Raw genomic sequence first — 23144 nt, forward strand, 5'->3', positions numbered from 1 at the left:
AGTGCTTGCGTCCTTACCACTCTTGCCAAGCATTTCTGGAAGGCTCGAAGGCTTCGGCCAGTTGTAGGCCCACCTCAGAGCTGGCTGATCCTAGGCAGCTGTTGGGGCTTCCCAGGCCCAGGACCCCTGCCATCACAGGGCCCTATCCCTGTGCCGGACTCCCTCAATTTCGGCCACCCACCTCCCTGGCCTTTTACTTCCTAGGTGGTTTCTACATGCTCCTGGACCCCAAGAATGCAAAACCAAGGCAGAAATCTGTCCTCCTGAGCCCCCTGAGCCATTCCTCTGGCTGTCTGAGCCTGTCCTTCCACTACATCCTCCGTGGACAGTCACCTGGTGCAGCCCTCACCATCCATGCCTCCGTCTTGGGTGAGACGCAGTCGCTGGCTTTGCAAGGACCTGAGGCTCATCTCCCAGGGTTGGGTTGACAGGAAACTATGGGGCATCCCTCAGGGTCTAGGGAAATCTAGGATATATGCAAGGTTACTCCATGGAGTGGAACCAAGGAGCCAGGAGAGCGCTGGCTTCTGGAAAAACAGATACAAGTGCCAGGAGAGTGAGCAAGGAGGATGTGCTTGCATTTGGGAGAGAGGAATACACTCCCAAGTATTCCCTTTGCTACTCATCCTTCTGAGTATAGGTTTGAAGTCATTTTTCAGTCCCCTTCATAAGTCAGTTGTCTCTCGGATTCCTTCCATTGCAGGCAGCATCCGGAAACACACTCTCTTCTCAGGACAGCCTGGACCCAACTGGCAGCCTGTTTCTGTCAATTATACAGGCCAGGGACAAATTCAGGTACAGAGGAGCAAGAGGTCAGGATTCCTTGTACATGGTAGGCACCTCTGATATTGAAACGAATTGAGGGTCTGGGCACTGGGAGCTGGGTGCCTGGGTTCCTGCATAGAATAAAATTAGATGGGGGGAGGGTTGGGGCATTTGGGCTGGATTTTCACTCCCAGCCCCCTTTCTCTCTCTCTTCAGTTCACCGTGGTGGGTGTGTTTGGAGAGACCCCAGAGCCAGCCGTGGCAGTGGATGCAATCAGCATTGCTCCCTGTGGGGGTGAGAGCAAGGTCCCAGGAAGACCAGATCGCTCAGAACCGGGGGACAGATGGGGGAGGAATAGGGAGCATGGCCCACATTGCTCACATCTCCCATTTTGACCCCCTAGAGAGCTTTCCTCAGTGTGACTTTGAAGATGATGCCCATCCCTTCTGTGACTGGGCCCAGGCTTTAGGGGATGGAGGACACTGGACCCGGGAAAATAAAAATATGCACATCCAGGGTGCAGGCTCTTTTGGAGGTGAGGAGATTGACGATCCCTCAAGCCAACAAATGACTGAATCTTCTCCGGGCTGGGGGGTTGGCTGGTGTGACTGATGGAAGAAGATATCGTAGGTGGTGAAGATCAGCCAGCAGGTGCTTACTGGGAAGCTGCCATGGGGTCCGAGCTGTGGAGATGACAAAAGTAGAGTGAGTTGAAGAGTCTCATGGCTGTGGGGGGTCACTGAAACCCCCAGAAAATGCAGGCATCTCTTTGCCGAGCCCAAGCGTTCAAAATCCACGATCTCATTTTCAGTCAAGACATTTACTGGTGCAGCCAGCAGAGTCTGGGCTGCTGGCTTGGTTTTCCCTTTCTTTCTGATCTTGCCTTCTTCAGTTGGAAGTCCAAAACAAGCAGGAAACACACACACACACACACACACACACACACACACCCCTGCTACAATGCCGGGAGTTTACGTGTTTGCATCAGACCCTCTTTGGAAAGCACGGTGTTGCGAGAGAAAACAACACTGGGCTGCCCTGTGGAGGTTTGTCATCTTGTCCTCCTTTTGATTCCCTTCTTTTTTTGCCCAGGAGGTCACTATATTTTCGTCGAGGCTGACAAGTTCTCTGAGGCAGGCCAGTCTTTCAGACTGGTGAGCCGGCCCTTCTGTGCCCCGGGTGCGATCTGTGTGGAGTTTGCCTACCACATGTATGGCCTCGGAGAGGGCACTAAGCTCAGTCTCCTGCTGGAGAGTCCTGCGGGCAGTTCCCCATCTCTCCTCTGGCACCGCGTTGGGTCTCAGAGTCCTGACTGGCTGAACACCTCTGTCACCATCCCTTTGGGGCATCAACAGCCCATGCAGGTGAGGAGAGAGCGTGCCCCGTCAGCGTCTGCTGGAATGTGGTGAGGGGGGACATGATGTCTGGATACAATCAGGGCTGGGAAGGTGGGCCTCTGGAAAGGGAGCAGAGCAGAGGTGAACTCGGTGTCCCCGAGAGGGATACCTGGCTCCTGAAAAGGAGCCGGGGCAGAGTTGGACTGTCGAGGCTAGAACAAGGTGGCCTTTTGGCAGAGGACAGACTGACCAGGAGAGTCCCTGAGCTGCCAGGGATTCACTTGCATTTCTCTCTTCTCTGTCCCTCATTACCTTCAGCTGATATTTGAGGCCATCAGGGGTACCAACACTGCCTTTGTTGTTGCTGTGGGTTTTATCTTGATCAATCACGGGACTTGTCGAGGTAAGACAAAACCCAAGGCCCCAGAAAGGGGGCCGCGCTCTGAGATGACCATCTCTTGGACTGCTGAAAATCAAGCTCTCTCTTTCTTGAGTTTTGACACAGATTTGTGTTCCATATTCTGCCCGCCTCTACCTTCCCGGTCTTACCGGGATGATTGCTTGAGTGAATGTGATTCTGATGCCATGAATTTCTGTGGCTGGATCCACAACCCCTTTACCTAGTGGACAGCAATCCTGAAGGGAGGACAGACATCCTATTCATGTTGTGTTTCCTGTATCTGGCACAATGTCTGATGTATATTAGGAGCAGTCAGTGTTTGTTGAGTGTTTGTTGAGTGAGTGAAGGTTGGGGTTGGAAGTGGGAGAGGTGTAAGTTACCCTTTGAGCCCACCCACTCCAATTCGAAGTGAGTGAAGAGGGTGATGGTATGATTTTGACTGAACTCCAGGGTTTATTTGTTTGTTTGTTTTTCTTTTCAGGAACAGTGCCACCAGAGCTTCCTTCCAAATCTCCAGTTTCCCCCCCTGGCCCTTCTGAAACTCCTGTCTCCACAGGAAAACCTATGACTCCTACAGAAAAACCTATGGCCCCCACAGAAAAACCCATGGCCCCCACAGAAAAACACACTGTCCCCAGTGAAATAGCCACTGTCCTCACAGAAAGACCCGTGGCCCCCAAAGAAAAACACACTGTCCCCACAGAAAAACCCATGGCCCCCACAGAAAAACACACTGTCCCCAGTGAAATAGCCACTGTCCCCACAGAAAAACCCATGGTTCTCACAGAAAAACCTATGGCCCCCACAGAAAAACACACTGTCCCCAGTGAAATAGCCACTCTCCCTACAAAAAAGCCCATGGCCCCCTCAGAAAAGTCCACTGTCTCCCCAGAAAGATCCACCTTTTCCCCAGAAAAATCCACCTTCCCTACAGAAAAACTCACCATCCCCACACAAAAGCCCACCATCCCCACAGAAAAGCCCACTATTCCCACTGAAAGACCCACTGTCCCCACTGAAGAGATCACTGTGCCTCCTAAAGAGACCACTGTCCCCCCTGAAGAGACCACTGTCCCTCCTGAAAAGCCCACTGTCTTCACTGGAGAGTCTACCATCCCCACTGAAAAATCCACTCACTCTATTGAAGAGTCTGTTGTTCCCATTGAAGAGACTACTATACCCCTTGAAGAGCCCACTGTCTCCACGGAAGAGTCCACTGTCTCCACTGAGGAGTCCATAGCCCCTCCTGAAGAGCCCACTGTCTCCACAGAAAAGCCCACTGTCCACACTGAAAGGACCACCATCCTCACAGAAAAACCCACCATGCCCACTGAAAGGACCACCATTTCCACAGAAAAGCCGCCTATCCCTGCAGAAAAACCTGCAGTCCACACTGAAAGAACCACCATCCATACCACCATCTCCATAGAAAAACCCACTATCCCCATAGAAAAGCCCACTGTCCACGCTGAAAAACCCATGGTCCCCACTGGAAGGACTACTGTTACCACAGGAAGACCTACAGTCCCCACAGAAAAACCCACCATCCCTACTGAAAAGACCACCATCCCCACAGAAAAACCCACTATCCCCATAGCAAAACCCACCATCTCCACTGAAAGGTCCACTGTCCCTACAGAAAAACTCACTGTCCCCACAGCAAAACCCACCATGCCCACTGAGAAACCCACCATCCCTACAGAAAAACCCACTATCCCTACAGCAAAACCCATCATCCCCACTGAAAAACCCACCATCCCTACAGAAAAACCCACCGTCCCCACTGAAAGGTCCACTGTCCCCACAGGGAAACCCACTATCCCCACTCAAAGGTCCACTGTTCCAACAGAAAAACCCACCATCCCCACAGAAAAACCCACTGTCCCCACTAAAAGGACTACTGTCCCCACAGAAAAACCCACCATCCCCACTGAAAAGACCACCATCCCTACAGAAAAACCCACCATCCCTACAGAAAAACCTGCCATCCCCACTGAAAGGTCCACTGTCCCTGCAGGGAAACCCACCATCCCCACTGAAAGGTCCACTGTTCCAACAAAAAAACCCACCATCCCCACAGAAAAACCCACTGTCCCCACAGAAAAACCCACTGTCCTCACTAAAAGGCCTACCATCCCCACAGAAAAAAGCACCGTCCCTATTGAGAAGACCACCATGCCCACAGAAAAACCCACAATTCCCACAGAAAAACCCACCGTCCCCACTGAAAAGACCACCATGCCCACAGAAAAACCCACTGTCCCCACTAAAAAGCCCACCATCCCCACAGAAAAGCCCACTGTCCCCACTGAAAAGACCACCGTCCCCACAGAAAAAACCACCATCCCCACTGAAAAAACCACCATGCCTACAGGAAGACCCACGATCCCTACTGAAAAGACCACCATGCCCACAGAAAAACCCACCATCCCCACAGAAAAATCTACTGTCCCCACCGAAAGGCACACAGTTCCTATGACGCCCCAGCCCAGCCCAACACTTGTACCAATTGGGCCACCAGTCTTGGTGACGCCTCCTATGACTGCTCCAAGTACCTCCATGACCACGGCAACCCCTAGACGTACTCCAGGTATGTGATGGAGCATTGGGCAAACAGCAGAAAGTAAGAGACTGTGAGTAGGAAAGAGAATTAGATAGATGGATGCGTCTAGTAGAAAACTGCAGTCTTAGAGGAGAAACGATTGGGACATGGTAACTTTAGAAAAAATGAGGACTACCCTGGCCAAAAGGGAAGCAAGGCATATAGCTGGGGGTGGAGGTTGTTGGGACCCAAGCACTAGGCTTACAACATCTTTTTTTTTTTTTTAATAGAGATATAATTCGTATACCATAAAATTCATTCTTCTGAAGTGTACAATTCAGGAGTTTTGGTATATCCACGAGATTGTGCAAACATCCGTTTCTAAATCCAGAACATTTTTATGAGCCCTAAAGAAACCCCCTACCCGTTAGCAGTCACTCCACATTCTCCCCAGCCCCCACTGCGCCCCATCCCCTGGCAACCCCTAACCTACGTTCTGTCTCTGTGAATTTGCCTGTTCTAGACATTGCACACACAGAGAATGATGTAGTGTGTGGTCTTTTGTGACTGGCTCCTTGCACTCGGCATCATGTTTTAAAGGTTTGTCTGTGTGCGAGAACTTCAAGTTCATCCACGTGTCAGATCCTTGTTCCTTTTTATGGCTGAATCCTAGGGACCTCCTTCCTGGAGAACTTGAGGGCGCGGGTAGAGACAGGAAATCTCCCGGAAAAAAGCAGTAGAGTGAAGGCTTGACGCAGGGTGTTTTCCCCTTAGCGAGGTGCCCCCCAAATGCCCACTACGAGCCCTGCGCCTGCCCAGCATCCTGCGAGAGACCCAAGCCCAGCTGTAGGCCCCTCTGCAAACCCGGCTGTGTCTGCAATTCTGGCTTTTTGTTTCATGAGTCCCGCTGCATCAATGCGTCTTCCTGCAATTGTTTCTACAACAACAATTACTATAAGGTAAGACCACTGGGAGGCCAGGGCCCCGAAGAGAGATGGCGAGGGGGTTCTGACTTCATCTCCTCCCCAGGGGAGATGACTTCGGATCTGTTGGGACCACCCCAAGGGGCCAGCTCACAAGCTGGTGAAGTTACACAATGGTGGAGTGATTCTTTCCAAATGTGTCTTTTCCTTGTCCTCTCTGTTCATGCGGTAAATATTTGCTAAGTACCCACTTTGGCCCAGCTAGTACTCACTGGGCCAGCCAGGTGGTCCAAGACCTTCCTCATCTCCTTTTTGAGGAAAGCTGGGGGTCCCTGCATATGCAGAGAGCCCTGGATGCTGAGTAGAGCTTCAGGCCTGTTCAGGGTAGAACACAGCATTCCAGAATCTTCTTCCAAAGGAACTTGCAAATCCTGTCAAAACACAGGAGTTCCTGTCTCCCCGAATTGGTAACCCACCCCCCTCCCCAGGAAGATTCGAAGCAAGCAGAAGGGGCACAGGCTCTGAGCCATTGCTGTCCAAAAGGGATAGCACGCAAGCCTCACACGCTATTTTATGTTTCTTGATAGCCATGTTTTTAAAAATTAAAGGGAACGGGTTAAGTGAATTCCAATAATGTACTCAATCTCTATTCTCATTTCAACATGTAATGAAGAGTTCTTAATGAGATCGCTTACATTCCTGTTTTCCCCCATACTAATTCTTTGAAATCCAGTGTGTATTTTTACACTTAGGACATATATCAACTTGGACCAGCCACATTTCAAGAGTTCGATAGCCACAAGGGGCTGGTGGCCGCTGTATTGGACAGGACCACCCTAGAGTCAAGCCTATCAGAGCTTTAAATCGGGGTTCCAAAATTCACTTGCTGGGTGACCTTGGGCAAGATTCTTTTCCTCTTCAGATCTGTTTCTGTGTCTACAAAACGTGTCCATAATATCTACTTACCTCATAAGATTGTTGTGAAGATGAAGTTAGATCCCAACTTGGACCGAGTACTTAATAAATGTTACAATTATTAGCTAATTATGATAAATATCATATGTAAGTCATTGTAAGTGCGTTAAGCTATTCACTAGCGTCCAGTGGCTCTTCTCAGTTCCAGGTGTTTCTTCCCATCTGTCATCTGAGATGCTATTTGTCTCTTTGGGCACCACTTTCTCCCCCACTTCCCTTTAACCAGTCTCTTGGGAGTCCCTGTGTCAGGGACACATGTATGCATGTCTTATAAAGATTCATTTATGCATCTAACGAATGTTTCTTCAGTACTCTCAACCCTCCTGGAATTGGGGCCACCACGAATAGGGCATGGTCCTTGCTCTCCTAATGCTCTCAGATCCTGGGGGACACGTGGGGTCTTAGGTCACTCTGATACAGCAAGCGTTTCTTGAATGAGAGCTCCTGCCAAGCAGTGTGCTATGTGTTGAGGCTACAAAGTGAATAAAGAGACACAGTCCCTCACAGAGTGCTTGCAATCAAACGATCGCAGAAATTAACACGAAGGTGCAATCGTGGTAAGTCCTGGGAAAGAAAGGTACCCTGAGCTGTGAGGATGACCTAGTCAGGGGGGTCTGAGAAGTCTTCCCGAGGAAGTAGTGACCCTTGAGCTGAACTCTGCTGGCTGGTTGCATAAGAATGATTTGGAAAGGAACAGAAAAGCATTCCAGGATGAGAGAGCAGCATATGGCAATGTCCTGTGGTAGACAGGAATATCTGGTAGGGGTTGGGAAGAGGAAGAGTATGAGGAAGTTTAGGTCTGCAGGTTTGGTGGGGAAGGGCTAAGGGCCCCTAGAGCTACAACGTTGTGACTCTGGATCCCCTGCTCCCAGCCCGGGGCGGAGTGGTTCAGCTCTAACTGCACAGAACGTTGCCGCTGCAAGCCTGGCAGTCAGATGGAGTGTCAGATCTCCCAGTGCGGGACACACACGGTGTGCCAGCTAAAGAACGGCCAGTATGGATGCCAACCCTACGGTGAGACCCTCCCTTCATGCTACCCCCGCCCGCCAGCCTGTCAGAGTGGGTATGACGCCAGGGTCCCAATCCCTTCCTTGACCAGAGGAATCCTGGGTGGGTGAGGCGGCTGAGGGACCTAGCCTGCCGCTTCACGTGCTCCCCACCCCCTCCCCTCGGCAGGCACTGCCACGTGCACTGTCTATGGAGACCCTCATCAAATCACCTTTGATGGGAGGCACTTCAGCTTCACGGGCAAATGCACCTACATCTTGGCCCAACCCTGCGGCAACTCAACAGGTAGGGCCCTGGAGATGCCTGGGCCAGGGGTCCAAGGTCAGAACAGCTGTGCATGGGAGCACAGAGGGTGGCAGGAAAGGGCCAGGGGTGGGGGCAGATGGGGGAGACGCGAGATGGGAACAAGGCCTTCTGTAGAACAAGAGTTGACAGGTCCACGCCAGAAGCAAGACTTTCGCAGGACCAGACTGCGGGGGAGAGTGCCCTGTAAGACACTTCCCTTTATCAGCAGTTTCCAGGGCCCACTTTTAGCGAGGACCCGCCTGGAATAATGGGAATAATGGCCATAGAGGGAGGTGAGAACTATTACAAAGCCTCGCCCCGGAGGATGTCCCAGTCCCTTAGGGGAGACAGAGTCTCAGCAGAGTTACAGGAGATTCTGGAAGAAGGCGGACAGTCACATCTGGGTCCCGCCTCCCCTCTCAAACTAAGGGCCGGGGTCTGGGGGAGGCCTTTATCTCTGCAGCACCAGCTGTGGGCACCATCCCTAGTGGACGCTCAGAAATGCTTGTTGAGGGGACGCCTGGGTGGCTCCGTCGGTTAAGCGTCTGTCTTTGGCTCGGGTCATGATCCCAGTGTTCTGGGATCAAGTCTCACATCGGGCTTCCTGCTCAGCGGGGAGTCCGCTTCTCCCTCTGCCCCTCCCCCCACCAACTGGAGCTCGGGCATGTGCGCGCTTTCTCTCTCTCTCTCTCTCTCTCAAATGGATAAATAAAATCTTTTTAAAAAAAGAAAGAAAGGAAGAAATGCTTGTTGAATGAATCCCTGCGTACTCTTGACCCATCTCCCCACCCAGAGCCATTCTTCAGGGTGGCAGCAAAGAATGAGGGTCGAGGACAGGAAAGCATGTCCATCCTGAGCAAAATCTACGTGACGCTGTCCAAGGTCACCATCACGCTGCTCGGGGGCCGCCGCGTGCTGGTGAGTGTCCTCTCCTCTCCAGTCCTGCCGGTGGCTCCAGGCCGGGCTGTGGCCTGTCCCGTGGGCGGCCAGGTCCCAGCCGGCACCTGCAGCCTCCGACCTTCTCAGGGACAGCCTCCAGAGCATTCCATGTGTTACCGAGGATTGCTGTGGAGGGCTGTCGTGCCTTCCAGCCTGGACGTGGGTGTCTGCTGGGGGTTCTCCTTGACCTCCCCCCCATCTGTGTCTCCCTTGACCCACCTTCCAGGTTGGGGATCAGCAAGTCACCCTCCCCGCCATACCTTCTAAAGGCATCTTCCTGGCTTCAAGTGGGCGATTTGTGGAGCTGCAGACGGTGTTTGGTTTGCGAGTGAGATGGGATGGTGACCAGCAGCTGTTTATGAGTGTGCCCAGGTGAGGGGTGCACAGGCAGCTGCCACTCCGTGCTCTGCCCCTCCCTCCCTCTCCCAGGACCTTCCCCTCGCCCTCCCCTTCCCTTCCAGGCACTAACTCTTAATCCGGGGGTAGGAAGCACCTCCACTGGCAGTCCTCCCTTTGGATGAGGAGACAGGCGGAAATGGCTTCAGGGCAGTGTGATAATAGCAGGATATACACACAATGCTTTGGGAATGTGCTAGAAGAAGTCACTAATGGGCCTTGGGAGCTGAAGAGTGGTCACTTGACCCCAGGCTTCAAGAGAGAGCTGTTCCCCAGAGAAACCAACAAGGGAAAGAATGCCTTTGTGATGGTGAATGGCAAACACACAGAAAAAAACGGGAATGTGGGAAGATGCGGTGTGAGTGGAAGAGGAGAGGGGAGCAGGAAGGATGGCTCCGGGGTGAGGGGTGGCAGCTGGCACGCACCCTGGCTCAAAGTCTGCACCTGTTAATCTTCCACTCTGCCCTCCTCTGCCCTGGTCCCTCGGCGACTGGAACCCCTTCTCGCCATTAATGCTGCCTCCTCTCCCCATGGCCCCAGCACCTACTCGAGGAAACTCTGTGGCTTCTGTGGCAATTATGACGGGGACGGTAGCAATGACAACCGGAAGCCGGATGGCAGCCCGGCGCAGGACGTGGAGGATCTGGGCAACAGCTGGCAGACAGCAGAGGACGAGGACAAGGAGTGAGGACATCCCCACCCCTGCCTCTGCCCCCCTGCTCTTTGCCCTTCCAAGAAGCACGCACCCCGCCTGGCATCAGCCCTTTTCTCCTTTTTCCTCTCCTGCATGTTCCCCACACCTGTTGTTCTCCCTCCTCCCATTCTGGCCAAGTTCACGAGCTTCTCGCCACCACGCTCCGCCCCCCCCCCCCCCCATCTCTGCCGCGCTCAGGGGACGATGAGCAGCCTCCCCTGCTGGCTCAGCCCCGGGTTTTCCCGCCTCCTTTCGGGCTCGGGATTCAGATGCTGTCCACTAGGGGCTGCCGTGAGCCGTGACACTGCTGGGGTTGGGGCCCGGGAGGGAGGCGAGCCTCGAGGGCATGTGGGGTGGGTCCGTTCTAGGTGCCAGAAGAACCCGGCAAATCCTCCGTCTTGCGACCGGGGCTTTCTGAGCAGTCTGTCGGCACTACAGTTCTGCGGCCGGCTCATGGACACCCGCGGAGCCTTCGAGTATGAAGGGGGGACGGATGGTAGGGCTGTGAGAGGGGGTCTCTTGGCACCTGGGGTCGTTCCCTCTGACCTGGCCTCTCTCCTCAGGGCATGTCTGCCTCACCTCAAGGCCTCTGTGTTCTTCAAGAACTGCGTGTTTGACATGTGTAAATTCCCGCGGCTGCAGTCAGTGCTGTGCACCCACATGGCAGCCTTGACCGAGATCTGCCAGGATGCCGGCTACACGGTCAAGCCCTGGAGGGGACCCGAGTTCTGCCGTGAGTTGTGCCGAGCGGCGGGGCCCCTTCCTTCACAGGCAGATGCGAGCAGAGGGCCGGCATCCAAGTGTTAGCATGGGCTGGGGGGCCCCTGGTGAAACCCCTTTGTTTCCACGCATGCACAGGGAAAGCTGCAGTCAGAAACAACCAGCGAGAAAAGTCACAGTCCCTTGCACACCCTGAGCCCTCCCAGCCGCTCGAGGCTAAGTGGAGCAATGCCCATCTGTGTAGACACATGCCAGGTCGTCCACTGCACACAGAACACACAGATTCCCGGCGTGAGCTCCCGCACGGCCTCTGGGGAGCCTGCTTTGGGGCAAGGCTATGCCCTGGATCGAGGCCCCATGGGTGTTCTCGCCTGCTTTCCATCACCCTGACTGCTCACTCTGGGCATGTCTATACAGCAGCCGAGACACTTGGATCTGTCTGCGCCCTTGGACCTGCCTCTTGGTAGCTCCCTGCAGGCCCCTCTCTGGGCCCAGGGCAGAAGCTGAGCTCTTTGGTCCCGCTTCTCCCGGTCACTCTCTGCTTCTCTGGACTGGGCAGAAGCCTCTAGCAGGGGGCCCTCTGAATGCTGGCCTCCGAACAGACTTCGTTCCCTTTTCCCTGTCCTGCCCTCTGCTCTTCTCACGTCTGCCTCTCCCTCGCCCAGCTCTGACCTGCCCACCCAACAGCGGGTACACTCTCTGCGCCAAGCTGTGCCCTGCCACCTGCCGTCCCGGCTTCTCCGGCATGTCCTGCCAGAACCGGTGCGTGGAGGGCTGCGAGTGCAACCCAGGCTTCGTGCTCAGCGGCCTGCAGTGCGTCCCCCAGTCCCAGTGCGGGTGCCTTGACCCCACGGTGGGCTACCTCAAGGTGAGCCTCTGGCACCGGGTTGAGCCCGTGTGCGGGGCAGAAGGCCGGGAAGCCGCAGTGGGGAGGGCTGCGGGGAGGGACATTGGGGCCCAGATCTGCTTCCCCGTTTCTTTCTCCAGCTCTGGGATGGAGCCCTAGCCGCCCTTCCCCACACTGCCGGCAGAGCTGAGCCCCCGGGCTCTCTCCCCTCCATGCCCCTGAGACATTTTCCCGGAGTTTCTCGTCCTCTGAGGGCCCAAGCACTTCTGTGTCATCTGTGCAAACACAAGTATCTTTCCAAACAGCGTGTCATCCGCTGCCACGGGCTCCTTTCTCTGCCGAAGGCCTTTGGCCCCGACCTGGGCCCCTGTCTGCACACTCCCTCAGAGGCAGCATTTGGAGCCAGACCCTCGTCTGCAGTGCTTCGCTCTTCCTTCTTTGCCTGTCCCTCACCCTGTGCCTGGCAACAGCACTGGTGTCCATCACAACTCTCAGCCCCGCTCGGGGCTGGTCCGCTGAACGGTCTGTCCGGGCCTTGCTCTCCCGTCAGTTTCACCTTCTCTGCAGCCCCTTTGTCTCTGCTCTGCCTCCAGCCACCATGCCTGTCGGAGTCCTTCACCTGCTCTGAGGCTTTGTCAAATGCCGCCGCCTCCTTGAAGCCTCCCTGATAAGCAAAGTCAGAAGGTTTCCCTCTAAACTTCTATAGCAAGTGCTTATTGTCTGTGTCAAGGGCAGGAAACTTGCGTTGGGTCCCCTGATTGTCTTCTTCGGGTGCATATCGTGTGGGAGCACCTGATCAATTAGTTTACTTGTTTACTGCCCCCCACCCCACTAGGTCATGAGCTGTTGGGGCAGAGACATCGTCCATCCAGTTCATCCCTGAATCCCTAACATCTCTCTAGTGCAGACAGATAGCTATCTGTTGAAATAGCAACGGGACAAACAAGTGAAAGACTGAATAAGCGGGCGAATGCCAGACTTTTGCAGCTAAGCCAGCGTTTCAGGATGGTGGGAATGGCTCTCCGGCAAGCAAGCCCCGGATCCAAGCAGCCGTCGGCCGGCAGTCAGACCTGGGAATGATCTCTTTCCCTTCCTTCCTTCCTTCCTTCCTTCCTTCCTTCCTTCCTTCCTTCCTTCCGTGCCCCAGGTAGGGGAGCAGTGGTTCAAGCCAGGCTGCACGCAGCTCTGCACCTGTGAGGGCAACAGTAAAGTTCGCTGCACGCCGTGGAGGTGCCAGGCCCAGGAGGTCTGTCGTCAGCAGGATGGCATCTATGGCTGCCATGCCCAAGGTGAGCAGCCAGGTGGGAGGCGAGCCGGGGGCAAGGGGGGGGGGTGTGCTGCCCATGTGGCCTCAAGCAAGGGCGTGGCTCTGCCCTAAAGCAGGCACCCCAGAGAGCTGGGGCCTGCCCCGGGGGGGGGGGGGGTGCTGGAAGGCATTGGGCCAAGCCAGACCAGCCTCTTCACGGACCCAGTGAGGTTGGGGCAGTCCCTGTGCTTGACCTTTGCAGGCCAAGCCTCCCACACGGAGGAGCCATGGGTCCCACTCCAGTGTGGACTGGCCGGGATGGCAGCTCAGGGTTCGGGGGTCTCTGATGCCATCTCCTCCACCTCAGGGGCCGCGACCTGCAGTGTCTCAGGGGACCCCCACTACCTGACGTTCGACGGAGCCCTGCACCTCTTCATGGGCACCTGCACCTACATCCTGACCCGACCTTGCCAGTCTAGGTCCCTAGAGAACTACTTTGTCGTGAGCACCACCAATGAGTTTCGCGGCGGGAACCTGGAGGCCTCGTACGTCAGAGCCGTCCACGTGCAGGTCTTCAACCTGAGAATCTCACTGATCAAAGGCCACAAGGTCATGGTGCGTGCCTCCGCCCACCTCCCCGGGCCCCACGCCCCCAGCCCGCTCAGGGGTTCTTCGCTGCCCGTCCTCACGGGGGCAGGCCCACCTGTCCGGCTTCTGGAGCCCCTGGGGGGTAGCTCACAGCAGACCCAGCCCCGGACCAGCCCCAATTCTGGAGACGCATCGCCATCCCTGTCTGCTCTCTGGTCCTGGCCCCCGTTGTCCTTGTCCCAAGCGCCTTTCCCTACCGTGTCCTCTCTGCCTCTGTAGCTGAATGGTCGCCGGGTGGCCCTGCCTCTGTTGCCTGCACAAGGCCGGGTGAGCATAAGGCCCAGTGGTTTCTTCACCCTCCTCTACACGGACTTTGGGCTTCAAGTTCGCTATGATGGGAACCACCTGGTCGAAGTGACGGTGCCGTCTTCCTATGCCGGCCGGCTCTGCGGGTTGTGTGGTGAGTTCCCTGGGCATCTATGGGCAAGAGTCTGTCCTGGTCCTGCTCACCCATACATTGAATTAGGTGTCCTAAGCACTGCCTGCCCGTTCATTGTTTGAGGGCGCTATGCAGGAGGGCAGGCGTGAAGGGAAGCCAAGGTGAAGAGAAAGAAGAGGTGAACCTTGGTCTGTTGAGCGAAGAGTGAGCTGACTCTTCTGGGAGGCAGGGGGTGGTCCCGGGGTGGGTCTGCTGGTGGGGTGCCTCAGTGGCCTCTAACAGGCCCCTCCTCCAGGCAACTACAACAACGATAGCCAGGATGACAGTCTGCTCCCCAACCAAAGGCCTGTGGCCAGCTCTGTCCACCTGGGGGTCGCCTGGAAGTTACCGGAGTACTCTGAACCAGGGTGAGCTGGGAATGCGGGGAGCCGGACCTGAGGGGGGAGGTCCTCTGTGCATCCCTGATCTCTCTGAGCCTGGAATGGACCTCCCTTGCCCCCACTTGGTCCTGGGCTTACTGACCTGTCTCTTTGGAGAGCCCTCTTGGGAAGTCCGTCCTGAGGGCTAACCTTGTTCCTTCCTGCTGCATCTTCTGACTTTCCTACTTGAGGGAACACTTTGTTCTCTTCTCCTGTCCTTATCCCCCTCCCATTTTCCCTCTCCACTTTTGCTTCAGTGTTTGGGAAGTTTCCTCCAATCCTAAATTCCTTTCCCTTCCCCTCTCCTCGTTTAGGTGTTTTGCTGAGGGTGGCAAGCCCTCCAGATGCCTGGAGAACAGAGAGGCAAACAACTGGAAAAAGAATTGTGATATCCTAGTGAACCCTCGGGGTAAGCATCCCTTGCTAGCCTCTTTTTCCTCCCCTAGTGAGAGGTAGAGGAGGGGGACTGGTCAGGGAGGGAGGAAGGATATTTAGACACGAAATAGAGGAAAAGTCAGGAGGAAGGCAAGCAGAGGGAAGACAGAGGCGGTGCTCATCTCGGGGGCTCTGATGCATCAGTCACCGTTTTGGTTTTTTTGTTTTTTTTTTTTTTGCATTTCAAACAGTAGGTTCTCAATAATTACGGGTTTTTTAAAATTTTTATTTCTTTATTTTGAGAGAGAGAGTATGAGCAGGGGGAGGAGCAGAGGGGTGGAAGAGGGAGGGGAGAGCATCTCAAGGAGACTCCGCGCTGAGCGCAGAGCCAGACTCGGGGCTCGATCTCACAACCCTGAGATCATGACCTGGGCCGAAACCAAGAGTCGGGCGCTTAACCGACTGAGCCCCCCAAGCACCCCAGTAATTACTGGGTTTTGCTTGAAATGGATGTTGAATTCACCCCAAAGCAATGACATGATTCTTTTCCTTTCCAATCCAATCTTCGTACTTTGTTTCATCCTCCAGGACCCTTCTCCCAGTGCCACGGGGTGGTGCCCCCCCAGTCCAGCTTCACCAGCTGTGTGTATGGCCAGTGTGGGACCAAGGGTGACGCCCTGACCCTGTGCCGCTCCCTGCAGGCCTATGCATCCCTGTGCGCACACGCCGGCAGGGCCCCCACCTGGCGCAACAGCAGCTTTTGCCGTGAGTGACCGACCACCCGCTCCCCAAGCCGCCAGATCCCTCTCTCTCTTCCTCTCCTGCAAGTCGGCTTCACTCTCCCTTCACAGCCTGGCCCTCAGCCCCAGAAGGAACCCTCCTCCCTCGCTTCTCTTTCCAGTCTCTCCAAGCCCTTCTCAACTTCTCTGCCTGTCCTGGGAGCCTTCTCCATCAGGCTCCCTCCTCGCCAAGACGTTTCACCCTCATTTGGTTACTGCCTCCTTCCCGTCTGACCCGGGCCAGCCCTGTTCCCTTTCTTCCTTACTCTCTTTTCCAGGAACTCTTTTTCTTTTTTTTAATGTGGTAAAATATACATAACATAAAACTTCCCATTTAAATGATTTTTAAGTATCCAATGCCGAGGCTTAAAGGACATCCACAGTGCTGTACGCCCGTGAGCACTATCCGTTTCCAGAACTTTTGCATCTTCCCAAACTGAAACTCTGAAGCCATTAAACACGAACCCCCACCGCCCACCCCGTTCTCCCCTCCCCGGCCCCGCAACCACTGTTCTGCTGTGTGTCTATGAATTTGACAACCCCAGGGACCTCACAGAAGTGAAATCATACAGTATGTCTCTTCTGGTGAGGGGCTTGTTGCACCTGGCATGTCCTCAAGCTTCATCCGCGTTGGAGCGTGGGCCAGAATATCTTTTTTAAGGCTGCAAATGATTCCACTGTATGCACAGACCTCGCTTTGTGTATCCGTTCATCTGATGAACGTTCTCGGGAACTCTCGAAGCCCCAAGGTCAGGGAGCTGGAAATCACTGCCCTTGCTCACACTGGTTTCTTCTTAGCTCCGAAGTGCCCTCCCAGGAGCAGCTACAGCCCCTGTGCCAACCCCTGCCCGGCCACCTGTCTCAGCCTGAACACCCCAAAAGACTGCCCAGCAGGGCTACCCTGTACTGAGGGCTGTGAGTGCCAGAAAGGCCACATCCTGAGCGGAACCTCCTGTGTGCCCTTCAGCCAGTGCGGCTGCATCAACCAGGATGGTTCCTACCACCCGGTGAGGGGCTAGACCTCAACGCCCTGTGTCCGGGGGCGGGAGGGCTCAGAGCCTCTGAAGGGGTGGGGGGCCGTCTAGGGGGCTGAGCAGCGAGTCCAGAAGCCAAAAGGTTGAGGAAGGCTAGGGATGGAGGCAAGCAGTCAAGGGCAGCGAGCCTGGGGGCGGGGGTGCTGGTGGAGGGGTTCAGTCCGACTCCAGCTTCCAAACTTCTGTTGGCTCTGCTGATGCCCACGTCCCACAGGTCGGGGAGAGCTGGTACACAGACAGCACGTGCTCCAGGCTCTGTACCTGTTCCGCACGCAGCTACATCTCCTGCTACCAGAGCACCTGCAAGCCCGGCCAGCTGTGCTGGCCCCTGGACGGCCTGCTGCGCTGCCGAACTTCAGGTGGGAGGCCCCTGAAGTCACGGAGCCTGCTCTCCCCGACTCCCCCTCCCCCTCTCCCACCATCTGTAGCACAAGGCTCCCCTCCCTGCCTTCCTGAAGAGCTTGGCGCGGGGGGGGGGGGGATGACCCCTGCGCCATCAGGAAGGTCTTTTTGGGTTCCCTTGTGGTTCTCCCAGCCACGAGTTTGATGGGACAACAATGCCCACTCCGCCCCCAAGCCTCATCCTTATGGAGGCCGGACCGCTCCTCAGCCACCCTTCCCTCTCTGCCAGGCATGGGGGTGTGCCGTACCTCGGACCGCTCCCCGTATGTGACGTTCGATGGCACTCGCCATACCATTCGGGACACCTGCACTTATGTCCTGCTGAAAGTGTGCCACTCCACCATGGACCTGCCTTTCTTCAAGATCAGTGGCAAGCATGGGAAGCGGAGAAGCCACCCCGCTGCTTTCTACCTCCTCCGGCTCAATATCGACATCTCTAACACACGGGTCACTTTGGCAGAGGGCCACCGCGTGCTGGTGAGCTGGGCGGCATGGGTGGGGAGGGAGGACGCCAGCCCCCCTCTGGGGAGGGGCTCTGGTCCTTCTTCCCACTCACCTGCCCTGCCCGTCTCTGTAGATCAACGGCACAGAGGTCACCCTTCCCTCGACCACCCAGATCCAGGGGGTCAGGATCACGGCCAGTGGCATCTACACCGTACTCACCGTGAACATCGGGCTGCAGGTCAAGTTTGACGGCAATGGCTTCTTCGAGGTCCAGCTCCCTACAGCCTATTACCAAAAGGTGGGGGAAACCCCTAGCTCTTCCCCAGGGGAGTCCGCCTCCAGAGGGCGCTGAACCCTCTCCAGACCCAAGGGGTCATTCCCCAGGACGGAGGAGGGCTGGGAGGGCGCCTTTTTCTTAGGAGTGGAAATGCGGGCACCGGGCACCGGTGAGAAAGGCTCTTCTGCCTCTCCGGCCTGCTGAGAACCCCTTCGCCCCCCAGGTCTGCGGCTTGTGCGGGAACTTCAATGATGAGGAAGAGGATGAGCTCATGATGCCCAGTGATGAACTGGCCCAGAATGACACTGAATTGGTGACCAGTTGGCAAGATAGGAAGTCTGACCCCAAGTAATTGTCCCCAAAGCCTCTGCATGTTCATAGCAACACGAGTTGGGAGCCCAGACTATATGGCAGGGGATAGGAGGACCGGAGCGCTCCTGTGTGTGTGCACCTTGACAGAGGAGGGCTTCTGCGTCCCGGGAACCTATCTGGGGAAACATGAAAGTCTTCCATTTTTGGCCTCAACACATGGGAGGGGACTGAGGCTGCAGGGAACGTGGCCAGAGCTCAGACCAGCTTCCTGGTGAAGACAAGGGGGGTCTTCGGAATCACTTGGGAGTGCCAAGTCGTTTTCACAGGTGGGGCAGTGGCTGTCCCTCGGCTGACCCTTTCTTCCTCTGTAGATGCCAACCAGATGCACAGAAGATCCCAGCGGAAACGCCGGAGAAGCCGAATGCAAACTGCAGGACGGCTGACCTAGCCAGAGCCCAGGCACAGTGCCAGACGGCCTTGCAGGCTCCGGCCTGGGCTAAGTGTGCCAGCCACGTGGTCCTCAGGCCCTTCCTGCTCAGCTGTACCAACAACCTGTGTCAGTTTGGAGGCCTGAACCACGCCCTCTGTGAATCTTTGGAAAGCTTCGGGGCCGCCTGCCGGGCCAAGGGGCTCAAGCCCCCAATCTGGAGAAACAGTAGCTTCTGCCGTGAGTGTCCCCTACGGTCACCGCAGACCCTCCCACACCTCGTTTCTGTCTCTGTACCCTTTAAAGCTCCCTGTCCTCCTTTCCCATTGTTGCTGACCTATGCCTGACCTCATTGTTCTGACGTGGCTCGTGGCTCGTGGCTCGTGGCTCGTTCACAATCTGATCGCGCCAGCGCCCCGGGACAGCACGGGCTGCTTCTCATCTCCTTCTTCGCCAGCGCCCGTTTTCCAAAGGAAATGTGATTGTGTTACTCCCCTGCATGGCTCCTGCCTGCAAGGTTAAGTCCAAGCTCCTTTCGGAGACATCCGAGACCCTGCCGGCTCTCCTGGCCTGTCCTCTCTTGCCCCTTTCCCTGTGTGCCTGACCAACCCCTGCACCAAACCATCCCGTTCCCCAACCCCCCCCCCCAACCTCACAGGCCTTGCTTTTCCACACCCCTCCCTGCCTCTATCCACACTGCTCCCTGCACCTGGAAAGTTCTTTCTTCTCGCTTCCTGGCAGACTCCTGGGCATCCTTCCGTAGCTCTTAAATTGTTTTTTTCAAATTATAGTTCACATACCATGATATTCACCACTTTAAAATTATACCATTCACTGTTCTGTAGGGTCTTTACAAGGTTCCGCAACTATCACATTATGTAATTCCAGAACCTTTGAAACTTTAAGACAGTGGTTAATGTGTTTTCAGTATGTGATATGTTCACATCGTTCAGGAACTTATTTTTTTTTAAGATTTCATTTATTTATTTGAGAGAGACAGAGTGCACACGAGAAGGGGGCGAAGGGAAGTGGGGGAGGGAGAAGCAGGGTCCCCCGCTGTGTTGCGGAGATTATGTGCTGGATTCATGACCTGAGCCGAAGGCAGACGCTTCACCAACTGAGCCACCCAGGCGCCCCTTAAAGATTTTATTTTATTTTATTTAAGATTTTATTTATTTATTTGACAGAGAGAGTCAGCCAGCGAGAGAGGGAACACAAGCAGGGGGAGTGGGAGAGGCAGAAGCAGGCTCCTAGCGGAGGAGCCTGATGTGGGGCTTGATCCCAGAACGCCGGGATCGCGCCCTGAGCTGAAGGCAGACGCTTAACGACTGCGCCACCCAGGCGCCCCTTAAAGATTTTATTTTTAAATTATCTCTACATCCAACGTGGGGCTCGAACTGAGAACCCTGAGATCAAGAGTCACACACTCCCCCAACTGAGCCAGCCAGGTGCCCCTCATTTGTCATAATTTATTTAACTAGTCTCCTGTTGGTGGGCTTTCTTGTTGTTTCCCGTTGTTATTACAAACAGTGCTACAGCGGGAAACCTTACCCAGTTACGATTTTGTATGCACGCGTCTGTCTGTAGGATAAATTCCTAGGCGTGGAATGCTGGATGAGGACTGGGTGCATTCATTCTTCTGAGAGATGTTGCCAGTTGGCTTTCCACAGGGGGTGAGGAATTTACATTCCCACCAGCAGCACAGAGAGCGTGCCTGATTCCCCGCAGCCTTGCCCGCACAGAGCTTTGCCAGTCGGATATGTGAAAAATACAAAGAGTCTTAATTTGCATTTTTCCTATTATGAGTGAGGTTAATGCATTCTTTCGTATGTTTGGGAGTTGTCTGATCTCCTTTGCTGTGAGCTCTGTCTTTGTTCTCCTTCACCATTTTTTCCACCGACTGGTTGGAATTATCAAACTATCTTAAGGAGGTCTTTTATCTATGGCAGAGAGTAGCCCTTTATTTGTTTACTTATAATTTAATTAATTTATTTAGTTTTAATAATTAATTAAATTATTAATTTGACCTCACCACCATGGGACTTGAACTCATGATCCTGAGTTCAAGACCTGAGCTAAGGGGCGCCTGGGTGGCTCAGTCAGTTGAGCATCTGCCTTCGGCTCATGTCATGATCCCAGGGTCCTGGGATTGAGCCCCATGTCAGGCTCCCTGCTCAGGGCTCCCTGCTCAGCGGGGAGTCTGCTTCTCTCTCTGCCCCTCCCCCACTGGGCTCATGCTCTCTCTTCCTCTCTCTGTCTGAAATAAATAAATCTTAAAAAAAAAAAAAGGGACCTGAGCTGAGATCAAGTCAGACGCTTAACCTACTGGGACCCCCAGGCCCCCTGAGAGTAGCCCCCATTAGTGCTACGAGCTACACACATTTTTCCGGTTCTTATTTTTTCATCTTTGACTTTTTTTGTCATGCAAATTTAAAATACATATATATATATATATGTGGGATAGCATATATCAGTCTTTGTTCTGTGGCTTTTGCGTTTTGAGTCGTAGTGACAAATACTTTACACACTCCAAACTTAAAAAAGAATTTGCTCATGTTTTGTTCCAGCATTTTTATGGCTTCTTTCTTCCTTTCTTTCTTTCTTTCTTTCTTTCTTTCTTTCTTTCTTTCTTTCTTTCTTTCTTTCTTTCTTTCTTTCTTTCTTTCAAGCTCTACACCCAGTGTGGGGTTACTGACGGAGCCAGCCAGGCACCCTTACCCCTATGGTTTCTTTTTTTTAATATTTAAATGTTTTATCCACAGAGATTTTTATCCTGGTGCACGATATAAGATATGAATTACATTTGGTTTTTGTTTGTTTTGTTTTAAAGATTTTATTTATTTATTTTAGAAATGGGGCAGGAGCAGAGGAAGAGGGAGAAGCTGACCTCCCCCCCCCCCCCGCTGAGCACAGAGCGCACACACACATACACACACATACACACACACACACACACACACCGGGGCCCACGACCTTCAGATGACGACCTGAGTTGAAATCAAGAGTCAGACGATTAACCGACTGAGCCACCCGCCCCCGCCAGCATTCTTAAATGACCAGTCTCTTCTCCCGCTGACCGAGATGCCATGATTTATCGTATCCTAAGTTCCCATCCCCATTTGGGTCCCTGTCTGGGCTTCCTCTCCCTTCCGTTTCTCCATCTGTCTTCACTTACCGGTAACCCAGTGTTGTGATTGTTCAGAATTTTCAACTGTGTGTTCATTTCTGGCAGGGACATTCACTACTCACTGCTCTTTTCTTTTCTTTCTGTCTTTTTTTTTTTTTTTTTAGCGTTCTCCTGGCTTTTCTGGTTTGTTCATATCTTCCTCTCCACTTTAATATCTTCTCACCCTACCAAAAACAAAAACAGAATCGTGCTGGTGTATTTTATTGGGATCATCTGAGACGTGTACGTTAACTTAGGGACCCCAACTTCTTTATGTTGCAGACTCTTGCTATCCATGAACGTTCGCATGTGATCACGGGTACTTCTCTTAAAGGGTTTTATTTAACTCCTCCAACAGAGTGTCACACACGCACGCTCGCTGACCGTACATATCAAGGTCGCTGTGGCTGCTGGCTGACCTCTGTCTCCCGCACTGGACGGGGAGGGCTGTTCTTGCTCCTTTCTTTCCTTGGGGCCCGGCACGGAGCGCACACTCAGGAAGCGTTTACCCCCCTCTCCCCCAGCTCTGAAATGTCCTGCCCACAGCAGCTACTCCGCCTGCCTTCCCTCCTGTTCACCTTCCTGCTTGCACCTGACCGGCCAGTGCAGTGGCCCCAAAGTCCCCTCCACCTGCAAGGAGGGCTGCCTCTGTGGGCCCGGCTACTTTCTCAGTGGGCAGCGGTGTGTGCCCAGGAGCCAGTGTGGCTGCACGGACGACTACGGCAGCTCCTTCCCCGTGAGTGGGGACAGGGAGTAGGAGTGGGGACACCTCAAGGTTGACATCTTCTCCTTTCCTGTATCTCTGTCAGCCTGGGGCACCCGTGTCTCTATGGCTGGCCGCGAGGGGATGCAGACTGGTGACAGGGCAGGGTGCTGTCCGGCCAGGCCTGGGTTGGGGGTGTGTGGTTGGGTTTGGGATCTGAGGCATCCAAATAACTGGAATGGGGCATGGGATAGTGGAAGGAGTGTGGCCTCGGCTTGAATCCTGTGGGTACCACTCCCGAGTGTGTTACCTCGGTTTTGTCATCTGTAAGATGGGTACGTCCTGAACAACGTATGTAAGACACCGAACGTGATACCTCTAGGAGGTGGTACAGAGACATCAGGGTGTGAGCGGCCTGTAACTGCCTCCAGCCTGGGCCAACAAAGGCATTCAGACCGTGGGCCCAGGCTGACCGGGCGAGAGGAAGGGGAACTGGCCCTTCCCCCCTCACTCCCTGGTTCTCCCCGTGGCTTCTCTAGGAGGGTAAGACCTGGATCGCCATTCGCTGCACGAGAAGCTGTGCCTGCACCGCAGGAACCGTTCACTGCCAGCCCTTCAGGTGCCCCCCTGGCTCCCACTGCGAGCCCAAGCCCGGTGGCACTGGCGGCTGTGAAATTAACAGTAAGAGGGCCCGTCAGGGG

The 23144-nt window shown here is 54.5% G+C and overlaps 1 protein-coding gene across 1 annotated transcript in view; it reads left to right on the forward strand.

Moving 5' to 3' along the window:
- ZAN (zonadhesin) overlaps window positions 1-23144 on the forward strand; it is a 33236-nt gene that overhangs the window by 4700 nt on the left and 5392 nt on the right. Inside the window, exons 7-36 of the mRNA XM_087867806.1 lie at window positions 205-369; window positions 704-795; window positions 982-1060; window positions 1170-1301; window positions 1862-2130; window positions 2422-2506; window positions 2985-5093; window positions 5820-6004; window positions 7816-7957; window positions 8120-8236; window positions 9030-9154; window positions 9402-9547; window positions 10112-10255; window positions 10634-10741; window positions 10829-10998; window positions 11651-11853; window positions 12980-13121; window positions 13446-13693; window positions 13946-14126; window positions 14401-14512; window positions 14839-14933; window positions 15488-15664; window positions 16477-16685; window positions 16927-17071; window positions 17344-17591; window positions 17692-17856; window positions 18059-18183; window positions 18519-18814; window positions 22265-22476; window positions 22983-23124. Of these exons, the coding sequence (XP_087723932.1) occupies window positions 205-369; window positions 704-795; window positions 982-1060; window positions 1170-1301; window positions 1862-2130; window positions 2422-2506; window positions 2985-5093; window positions 5820-6004; window positions 7816-7957; window positions 8120-8236; window positions 9030-9154; window positions 9402-9547; window positions 10112-10255; window positions 10634-10741; window positions 10829-10998; window positions 11651-11853; window positions 12980-13121; window positions 13446-13693; window positions 13946-14126; window positions 14401-14512; window positions 14839-14933; window positions 15488-15664; window positions 16477-16685; window positions 16927-17071; window positions 17344-17591; window positions 17692-17856; window positions 18059-18183; window positions 18519-18814; window positions 22265-22476; window positions 22983-23124 (6768 nt within the window). The remainder of the gene's footprint in view (window positions 1-204; window positions 370-703; window positions 796-981; window positions 1061-1169; window positions 1302-1861; window positions 2131-2421; window positions 2507-2984; window positions 5094-5819; window positions 6005-7815; window positions 7958-8119; window positions 8237-9029; window positions 9155-9401; window positions 9548-10111; window positions 10256-10633; window positions 10742-10828; window positions 10999-11650; window positions 11854-12979; window positions 13122-13445; window positions 13694-13945; window positions 14127-14400; window positions 14513-14838; window positions 14934-15487; window positions 15665-16476; window positions 16686-16926; window positions 17072-17343; window positions 17592-17691; window positions 17857-18058; window positions 18184-18518; window positions 18815-22264; window positions 22477-22982; window positions 23125-23144) is intronic.

The sequence above is a fragment of the Ursus americanus genome, chromosome 2 (assembly GCF_024610735.1).
Source record: "Ursus americanus isolate L20-20 chromosome 2, mUrsAme1.1.p, whole genome shotgun sequence".
NCBI lineage: Eukaryota > Metazoa > Chordata > Mammalia > Carnivora > Ursidae > Ursus > Ursus americanus.